Below are 10,677 nucleotides of genomic sequence, written 5' to 3'. Positions count from 1 at the left end.
ACTTCCATTCACAGCTGCGACTGAACCATTGTTGGGAATTGGGCTGCCGACTGTAAGTCATCAATAAATTCTTTTACTATATAGAGACTATCCTTAACTTCTGTGACTCTAGAGAACCCTGACTAATACATACTCTAAACACAAAAGCCTTGCCTTAGTCTTCAAAAGGCTACCAACCACAGACACAACAGAGTGCCGTAAAGTTGCACGGTAGAAATCAAACTCAGTCTCATAAAAATAACATATGTACCAGGCAAGGCCTCAAGTGTCTGAAATAGTAAAGCTCCAGAGACTAAGTCATAAGGATTATGAGTTCCGGCTAGCCTGGGCTATATACATAGTGAGGATGTTTTGTTTTGTTTTGTTTTTTAGTTTCTAAGGTTAAAGCTATGGCCTGGTGTGGTGCTACACATCTATAATCCCAGCGCTCAGGAAGCAGAGGCAAATTGTTCTCTGTGAGTTTGAGGCTAGCCTGATCTACAAAGTGAGTTCCAGGCTGGCCAAGATGGTTATACAGGGGAAAAAAACCCAAAAACAACAAAACCTGTCTCACAAATAAAAATCATCAAACACACAAAGATTAAAGCTAAATCCTAAGTAAGACAGAGATGCTGATTCAATTACATTATACTTAGCTGGAAATGATAGCTATGTATTGTTGGAGTGAGGTACAAGGAGTCTAGCAAGTCAAAAGTAAAGTACCCCATGTTGAACAGTTAGAACCCCAGGGTAGGACCAGCAGCTACAGCTGGTACATCCTCAGATGCAAAGAAAAGCAGACTTACATCGAAGTTGTACTTCTTCATCTGGTTGAGGTGCCGGCAGTACAGGTAGAGCATGCCGATGCTGCTGCCCACTGCAATGTAGTCCCCGTTGGTATCCAGGGCTGTGAGGTAGACCACAATAGAGCGAAAGCCTCTCTGGATCTTTGTGGGGATGGCATTGAGGAGATAGTACAAAGGGCAGAATTCTCGGAATGTTACAGGGTCTGATACCGATGCCATGGTCAAGGTTTCCACAGATGTTCTTCCAGATGGTATGAATGTTTATCCGTCATCTAGGGAAACCTGCAGGCTACAGAATACAGCATTGTAACTCTTTCAGGCCTAGTCATGCCAAAAAATAATGATGTTTAATAGTGTAGTGAGAACATGGTATTTTTTCAGGCAGATAAAAATTATAGTTGGAGGGGCTGAGACAGCGTAATGGTTAAAAGCAGGTGATGCTCTTGCAGAATACTCCCCATGTCAGACAGCCCACATCCTCCTGGAACGCCAGCTCCCAGGGGTCTCCTGTCCTCTTCTGGCCACCACCCACACTGTACTCACACACACATACTCTCATCCAGACATGGGCATACACATGAAAGTTAAAATAAATTGAGGTGATAGAAATGGCTCAGTGGGGCTGGTGAGATGGCTGAGTGGGTAAGAGCACCCGACTGCTCTTCCAAAGGTCCAGAGTTCAAATCCCAGCAACCACATGGTGGCTAACAACCATCCGTAACAAGATCTGGCGCCCTCTTCTGGAGTGTCTGAAGACAGCTACAGTGTAATTACATATAATAAATAAATAAATCTTAAAAAAAAAAAAGAAATGGCTCAGTGGTTAAGAGCACTGACTCTTCCTCCAGAGGCCCCAGATTCAATCCCAGCACCCTCGTTATGGCTCACAATCATCTGTGACTCCAGTTCCAGCAGATAAAAGCCCTCTTTTGGCCTCTGTGGGCAAAGCCATGTGCAGACCTACATGCAGACAAAAACCATACACATGAAATAATAATAGTAAAACAATGGTGAAAATGAAAACAACCCTTTTAAAAAGGAATGGTTGGAGCTTAAGCAGAGAAAGTAAGTGAGAAGTGAGGTACCTTTAGTATTTGAATTTCAAATGCACTTCAGTTAGGACTAGCTCCCACAATACTGGGGTAAAATAGAAGAGCAGAAAGCACAATTCTTTAAGGAGTTTATGATCTAGCCATTAAGGCCAATGCAAAAAAAGAGGACACACAGAGCCGGGCGTGGTGACGCACGCCTTTAGTCCCAGCACTCGGGAGGCAGAGGCAGGCGGATTTCTGAGTTCGAGGCCAGCCTGGTCTACAAAGTGAGTTCCAGGACAGCCAGGGCTATACAGAGAAACCCTGTCTCGAAAATAAAAAAAAATAAATAAAAACAACAACAAAAAAAAAAAAAAAAAGAGGACACACATACACAAACTACACAAACTACAGGAATTAACCCTGGGTTTCCATGAGAAAATTCAGGGTTAGTGTGGACTGAAGTGAGCCAGGAGCAAGGTCTCTCTTGAGAAGACTACGATGGTACTGCCCTTTTCCAAAGCACTTCTCTCTCTTGCCTAAATAGTCACAAGGATCAAGCCTAAGTTCATTTTAATCTTCTTGGATAGATAGAAGAATGCTTGTAATTCCAGCATTCAGGAGACTGCAGCAAGAATATTGCTCCAAGTTCAAATTTAGCCTGGGCTACACAGTGAGTTCCAGGTCGGCCTGGGCTATAGTGAAAACACTCTCAAAAACAAATTCTCAAACTTTTCTTAAAAACAAACAAACAAAAAACGAACAACAACAACAAAACAGCTTCAAAATCACTTGCAACCCCTGCCTAGCCAAAAGAAGTCTAGAAAAGACTCTACTGAAAACATCCAACAATATAGTCCACCTGTCTGAGCAAGACACAGGAGAAAGCCTGTATTAGAACTACTAGTATCAGGAACTGGCTTGGCAGATCACCTCCAAACCCAGTGAAGTCACCCATAGGCGTATCTGTTGCCATGGCAATTTCTGCCTGCGAGCTGTTATATCACAGCCTAAATAAAAAGCAGACCCTTTCTGACCTTCGCCCCTTTTTCCTTCTTCTCTCTTTCCTCTTTGTCTCTGTCACCCCTTCCTCCCCCTACCCCCAAAAAACTTCTGCCACGTGGAACTGCATTGGCCTGGTGTGATCTGTCCGGACTCCAATTCCAACACAACAATAACAATAAGCCCAGTCTAGAAAAATGAACTCCCCTGCTAACATCTGGTGAAAAACCAGGTCCCCATAGCCACCTCAGTGTTTGGAATACAATCACCCTGCACTAAATCAAGATACTCTACCCTCACCAGCACCTCGAGCTTAACCAAGTTCACTCAGTCATTTAAGCCTTACTCTGCCCTAGCACACAGGCGGCCTCTTCCTCCACTTTCAGGAGAAAGCACTGAAGTGACACCCAGTGCGGACCACAGAGTTGAGCCTTAGCCATAGCTCGGACATAACCAATAGGTATCCACTGACAATCTGTCTGATTCAAACCGGAGGTAGAGTTTACTCTTCAGATTTTTTCCTCGTTAGAGTTACTACTACTGTAAGGAAACACTATGACCAAAGGCCAACTGGGGAGGAGAAGGCCTGATTTACACTTCCACACTGCTGTTCATCGCCTGAGGATGTCAGGACAGGAACCTGGAGGCAGGAGCTGATGCAGAAGCAAAGGTAGAATGATGCTTACCGGCTTCCTCTTCATGGCTTGCTCAGCCTGCTTTCTTACAGAACCCAGGACCACCAGCCCAGGGATGGCAGCACCCACAATAGGCAAGGCCCTCTCCCATCAATCACTAATTAAGAAAGATTAGTGCTTTACAGGACCATGTACAGCCCGATCTTGTGGAAGCATTTTCTCAATTGAGACTCTCTCCTCTCCAGTAACTATAGCTGTGTCAAGTTGATGTAAAAACTAGCCAGCACAGGTTCCATGAGGCCTTCTGAGCCCTGCTTAGTAAATTCTTGGGATGCTCAATTCACTATCCCTTTGAACAGTGAGTTCTCTATGACTCTACGTTTGAGTGACTGAGTCCTTAGTCCTCTTCTGATTAGGTTCATCAAACCCATTCTCACCTGAGCACCTTCAATGATCTAAGTACCATTCAGCTTTTGCTACAAAGAAGGCCCTCAACAAATAGGTTTCTGCTAAAATGCCCATCCTACACGAGACCTCACCTAACCACCCACCCCAGCACAGCACTCCTCACTCCTCTCATGTAGCCTGCTTTGCTTTGTCTACATGCTTTCTAGATTTTCTGAACATGGAAGTATGTGCATGCATGTGCACATAACAGACACACAGCCTCATGAGAGCAGAGGCCACAATGCCTCACTTACTCCCCTAGAGCATCCAGAAAAGGGCTTGGGATGTCAGAGGCACTGAGCAGGTATGCACAGAGCAGATGAATGAATGATGAGCAAGGATATCAGCAAAGGAAAGAGTGAGTGACAGGAATGGAGCAATATCAAGGAGCTTTTGCTCGAGGTTGGGAAAACACGGATATGATTACCCAGTTTCCACACATGGTACCAGCCAATCCAGTAGAGGTCCACTGTAGAGAAACATCCTGAAAGGGACTAATAATGGCGATAATAATTGTAACTCTATCCTTGATTGTTAAGGATCTAACTGGATCATATTATTCTAACAGAAGCCAAAGCTTGAAAGGTTCAGAAATCTGTCCAAGCCACAGAACTAATACAACAGAGATCTAAACTATGAGAAGTGAACTGTCTAACCACTAGCCATCATAAATTTATAGACTTACAAGGACCACACAGCTTTGACTAGGAGATATCTGTTCTCAGGATCAGGCAACACTAGCACCCTAGAAAAGTGCACAAACCCACAGGATCCAATCAAATGCAAACAGCATGGCTGGCAGACAAAGCCAGTTAGCCACTGGCTATTACCTTTCAAAGCAGGTAGACCACTGTATGAGCACCGGACTCTGAAAATAAGGAGCAGGAGTAATAAGAATGCAGTAGGGTATGACAGCCCAGCCCTTCTGAGGCTCCCCAGTTAGAGGCCAGTGAAGACTACAAAGTGAGCTTCAGACCAGCCTGGGCTACATGGTGGGCACTGGCTCAAAAACACAAACAACAACAACAACAACAAAGCCAAGAATGCATTATATGGATCACAAAAATTCTCTTTTAATGTTTGGTTTTACCATCATAAACAACATAGAAATATATCCAAAAATATTCTTGGAAAGCTTTTATTTTTAATATTTTATCACCACCACCACAGGTATGGGTGTTTTGCCTGCTTGTATGTCTGTGTACCATGTGTATTCCTGGTGCCTGCAGAGGCCAGAAGAAGGTATTAGATCCCCTGGAACTGAAATAACAGACAGTTATGAGTCACCATCTACTAGGACTCAAACTCAGGTCCTCTGCGAGAGCAACAAGTACTTTTAACTGCTGAGCCATCTCTCCAGCGCCTAGTTGTAAGTGCCATTGAAGCCCAGAAGAGGGCATCAGTGCCTCTGGACTCAGAGTTAGAAGTGGCTGTGAACCACTTGAGGTGGATGCTGGGAACCTAACTCAAGTCTTCTGTAAGAGCAACAAGTGCTCTTAAGCACTGAGCTGTTTCTCCAGACCCTTGGAAACATTTAAAAGTAGAAAAAGGCTAGTCCAGTGGAAGTGAATTAGCAATACTAACAAGGGTTTCAAGAAGTGAAAAATTTTAAATGCATTGCCAAACTGTTTTCCATAGCTGTCATAATGACTTTTGCTTTAAACAAGTTTTCTTGAAGGACACGGAGAGGTCAGTAAGTCACAGCATTAGGTGTGGTTCTGGGTTACTAAGAACTCAAGTCACCAGGTTTGCAAGGCAAGTGCCCTTACCTGATAAGGCATCATGCTGGTCCCCTAAATGAGCTTGTAACCCTAGGACACGGAAGTAAAGAGAGGATGAACACTATAAACTCAAGGCCAGCTTGGCCTACACTGACAGTTTACAGACCAATCAAAGTCTACACAGCAAGATTCTGCCAACCCCCACGTCTAACAGACAAACTACAATAAAAAATAGAAACAATCCAATAGGCTACAGTACAATCAACACTCAACACATACTTGTTGGGTTAATCTCTCTCAAACCCCCTGTGCTGAGTGAGCCACGTATGGTGGTGGGCACCTACAATTCAAGCACTCAGGAGGCTGAGGCAGGAGCATCTCTGCAAGTTGTAGACAGTCTGGGCTTTATAGTGAGATCCTGTCCCCCAAAAGAAAACAGACAAAATACTATGCCACATTGCCCCAAGACCACAGCAAAGATTCAGTGGAACTCTCACGACCAGATCCAAAGGCTACATTCATGGGAAACATACATTCTGAAGCTGCTTCTGTCTCAACAATCCAGAGAAAACACCACCAAGCCAGATGTGCTGGCACACGCCTTTAGCTCCAGCCAGGGGCAGGCAGGATCTTTGAATTCAAAGCTGGCCTGAGTTCCAGGACAGCCATGCCTACACAGAGAAACCCTGTCTTGGAAAACAACAACAACCCTAAATAAAACAAACCACCACCTAATTTCTTCTTCTGATTCTACCACACTCCCTGTGTCATTCCTGGAGGAAACGGCTCCATACTTGCCCCTAACGTCCATTCTTATTAATATAACCATCTCCTAATCTGTTCTTCACCTTTCTAAATTCATGATCATTGTTGTCGTCTGCTTTCTTCCTCCTCTCCACTAAGTGCCAGCAGCCATTTTGTTTAAATTAGAGGCTACTATGAATGGACTCCGAGCTCTTCAACCCCAAAAGATAACTCCCCTAAGAAAAACTGAAAACCAACCCAATAAGAACCAGTCTTCCATTGAAAAAGACAATGTGGCTACATCAAAACAACTGCTTAGGGCTCTTGGAGAGGTAGCTCAGCCTGTAACAAGGGGCAGCCCTTCCAGAGGGCCAGAGTTCAATTCCCAGCACCCACATGGCAGCTAACCACTTCCAGGGCATCTGATACCCTCTCTTCTGACCTCTGTAGGCACTTCACACATGTGGGTACACAAAAACACATGGAGGCAAGACATCCAATCACATAAAACACGATTTTTAAAAGTTACGGGGGGGAGGGGAGAGTGAACCCCTAAAGGACTTTATTTCATTTTACCCATCCTTGATTCCCAAACCAGATGGGATTCTCAGGTTTGAAATCTCAAGAGCTAGACTCCAACCTTCCTGAGGGAGTGACTAGGTGTGAAGTAAGCATACACCCCTAGGGCCTGGCCCAGCAACTGGTATGGGGGAAGTCTAGTAAATACTCAATGAATGAACAAACACGGGCTGTAAGTCAGGTTACAAAGACAAACAAAATGGTCACAGGTATATCAGCATTACAGCTGGGTGCGAGTAGGTACAAAAAGTGTAACAGCTTCGAAGACAAGGTCTCTCTGGTGATAAGAGACTAGAGCAACTTCATACCTAGGACCTGATTTCCCACAACTCCCTTCTCCAAAAGTTTTCAAAACCTTGGCTGCAAATGATCATTCCAGTCAACGACAAAACGATACACTTCACATGCTGCCAACAAATGGAACAGAAAATCCCTGAATATCGGTGAGAAAGAAAGGAAGCACAAAGAGTAGGAAAGAAAAGTAAAGACGGGGATGGAAAGAAATGGGAAGCCAGAGACTTAAGGGACTAGAGGAAAAAGCAGCGAAGCCCACAGAGCCGTGTGGGTGACAGCAGAGACTAACCTTGATCATTCAGTCAGACCCTGGACGGTCGGCTGTGCATGCATGCACTGACCCATTTAATCCGCCACTATCCCAAGATAAAAACTTGTCATTTTACGGATGACGAAACTAAAGCTAGGAAGTTGACACTTGCTCCAGTAAACGGGTAGGAAGGGGAAGCACAATGACCTGACCCCGAGTCTGACCCAGGGTCACCCCATTCACTGTCCATTCCGCCTCGGGGGCCACACCGGGAGGCGTTCGGTATCCATTTAACCAACCCTTACTCAACTCCTACTGGGTGGCCAAGCCAGCGGCAATGTAAGGGATCCAGCTGAGGATCGGGGGACAGAACAGAACGCAATGTCAATCTCCAGGCTGAGGAGCCTGGAGCCCGCCGCGACAGGGATGCAGGGTGGGGCAGGAGGGGAGGAGCGAGGGGAGCCGGGATGCCAGGGCGGCCCGGGGCGGTGTGCGAACGCTGCGACGCCCGGTGCTCTGCACAGACTCGGGCTGACAGATGCGCCGCGTGCGGCGGCTGCTAGGGGGACGGCGACGCGGCTGTGGAGACGCTGAGGGGCTGAGACAGGGGAAGGCGGCCCTGCCAGGGGGAGGAAAGGCGAGGGGCGGCGTCGGGGACGTCGGAGGCGTCCGGCACCCGCCCGCGCGCTCCCGAACTCACCTCCCGCGGCAGCCCCTCAGGACTCCTCAGCCCCGCCAACCCGGAGGAGGCGGGATGGACTCCGGGCCGCAGGGGCTGCTGGGAGCCTGTTGCCTAGGCAACGGGTTAGGCCTCAGAGAGTGGCAGTGACTGGGCGGAGATCTAGAGCGGCAGAGCCACAAGTGTGGGCGGGCCCAGGGGCGGAAGTGACGTCACTTCTTCAGTCGGCGGGCGGGTTTTTGGGTCTTCTCGGGAATCTACCTGTGGGCCGCCGCATGGAAGGTGCGTGACAGGGCTGTGTTTCCCTAGTTGTGGGGGCTGCAGGTCGTGGACGTGGTCGTGAGGGGTGGGAGGGTGGGTGGGGGAGGTCATGAGTCCGCGCGCGACGTGACGTGCAGGGCGCGCCTGGACCTCGTGGGCTGCCGGGAGCCTTGTTCATTCCGGTGTGAGTGTCGTCTGAGTGCGGTGATGTGCGTGAAGTGTCAGCGGTGTGACGCTCAGAGCATCCCGGAGCACATTGGAGCCAAGCCTGATGTGCCAGCCCCTGGGAGAACTCTTCCCTAAACTCCCGCAGTCAGTAAGACGGGCCGTGGAGCTTGCAGTGTGTAATAAAGTCTGTCTCTGTCGGTTCGCGTCGCATGGCTCAGTGCGTTAGCGTATGGCTTGCTGAGTCCCGTTTTGCTTTGGTGGTAGCTTACAAGAGGTAAGCAGCTAAACTGCTGTGCCTCTCTCTCGCTCTCCGAGCTGGCCTGCGACTCACATTACTGACATCTCCCCATTTGTCTCTGAGTGTCTAGAAGTCAGAGCTGTGCTTTTGTTCCTAAGTGGGTTCGGTAAACTTAGTTAACTGTGATCTTCACCCTTAGGGACCCCTACCGAAGGACGAATGTAATGCAGGAGGTGAGAGCAGGCCCTCCATGGAGCCCGTTTGAGTCTCAATCAGCTGTGTGTGCAAGTTATGGGAGGGGACAAGACATAACTCCTACTGTGGTTGAACTCAGTCCTGCGGGGAAAATAGAATTAAGAAATTGACTCACTAGGGGATGTGATGACAGCCAACGAATAGGAGGTAACATGTCTACTGCAGTGACTCCTAATGCAACCAGGGGTGGAAGTGGGGGCGGCGCGGGGGGGAGGGGCGTCCAGGAAGACTTCTTGATGGAAATAACTGTTCAACTTGCTTCCTGTTGCCATGGTAAAATACCGTCACCAAAAAGCATCCTGGGAAGGAAAGGGTTTATTTGTCTTAACCTTCTAAGTCCCCATCCATCTATTAAGGAAATCTGTAGGAACCCAAGCAGAGCCAGAGGCAGGAGCCATGAAGGATAGCTACTTACTGGCTTGCCTCCAGCTCCCTCCCAGCCTCATGCACTAGCTAGCTTGCTTTCTCCTAGGATTTTCTTCTCCGTGTATGAGTGTTAATACCTACATTTATGTAAACGTACCATGTGTCTGCAGTGTCCACAGGGGCCAGAAGAGGACATGGTATCCTCTGGAATAGAAATCTCAGCTGATTGTAAGCCTCTTTTCGGTGCTAGGTCCTCAGAGCCATCTCCAGCCCCTCAGATAGTTTCTTACACAGCCCAGGACCAATTGCCCAAGGGCTGCGGCACCACAGAGAGTTAGACCCTTGTACATCATTTACCACGCAGACATCCTCTACTGACAATTCTTACATTGTGGCTCTCTCTTCCCAGGTTGACCAAGTTAACCACAAAAGTAACCAGGACGACAACTTCCCTTTTTGCATTTAACTATTGCAAATATATTTATTGCAATTTACAGATAAGTTAGCAATTATATACAAGTAGAATTTTAGCTATAAAATTCTCTGGTTGCATTTAAATTTGGAAATCAGAAGAAGAGAGTCTCAACATAGTATAGTCTCCTAAAGAAGGTGATGTTAAATTACAGAAAAATAAAACCGGAGGCTGGAGATTCTTTGGCTTGGTTCTAGAGCATTGGAATTTAGATCCCCACATGACACTGGGCAGCTCTCAAACACCTGTAACTCCAGCTCCAGGCCACCAGTCACCCTTCTGGCCTCAGCAGCCACTCCCACACATTCACAAGCATAAAAACAGATCTTTAAAAATGAAATCTGCCCCCGAAGCTCTTAGGAGTAGCACTAATAGGTGTGAGTTTGTTGGAGGATGTGTCACAGTGGGTGGGCTTTAAGGTTTCAGATAGTCAAGCCAGACCCAATGTCTCTTCCTGCTGCCTGCTGAACTAGATGTAGAACTCTCAACTACTTACTTCTCCAGCACCAGGTCTGCCTGCCATGCTTCCCACCATTAGGATAATGGATTATATCTGTGAACTGTAAGCCAGCCCCAATTAAATGTTGTCCTTTATAAGGGTTGCTATGGTCCTTGGCATCTCTTCACAGCAATAAAACCCTAACAAAAAAAATAATAGGGGGGCAGAGGCAGGTGGATTTCTGAGTTCAAGGCCAGCCTGGTCTTCAGAGTGAGTTCCAGGACAGCCAGGGCTACACAGAGAAACCCTGT

The 10,677-nt window shown here is 47.1% G+C and overlaps 2 protein-coding genes across 2 annotated transcripts in view; one reads left to right on the top strand and one right to left on the bottom strand.

Moving 5' to 3' along the window:
• The window catches only part of Tecpr2 (tectonin beta-propeller repeat containing 2), an 84,983-nt gene extending 76,716 nt beyond the window's left edge, over positions 1-8,267 (bottom strand). The window contains exons 1-2 of the mRNA XM_021178973.2: positions 8,189-8,267; positions 786-1,074 (exon numbers count right to left, since the gene is read on the bottom strand). Coding sequence (XP_021034632.1) covers positions 786-1,004 — 219 coding nt within the window. The 5' untranslated portion in view covers positions 1,005-1,074; positions 8,189-8,267. The remainder of the gene's footprint in view (positions 1-785; positions 1,075-8,188) is intronic.
• A 116-nt stretch (positions 8,268-8,383) lies between these two features.
• Cinp (cyclin dependent kinase 2 interacting protein) overlaps positions 8,384-10,677 on the top strand; it is a 14,716-nt gene continuing 12,422 nt past the window's right edge. Inside the window, 1 exon segment of the mRNA XM_021179434.2 lies at positions 8,384-8,449. Coding sequence (XP_021035093.2) covers positions 8,443-8,449 — 7 coding nt within the window. The 5' untranslated portion in view covers positions 8,384-8,442.

This window comes from Mus caroli, chromosome 12 (genome assembly GCF_900094665.2).
Source record: "Mus caroli chromosome 12, CAROLI_EIJ_v1.1, whole genome shotgun sequence".
In the NCBI taxonomy this organism is placed as follows: Eukaryota; Metazoa; Chordata; class Mammalia; order Rodentia; family Muridae; genus Mus; species Mus caroli.
This window is presented reverse-complemented; position numbering and strand designations above follow the sequence as displayed.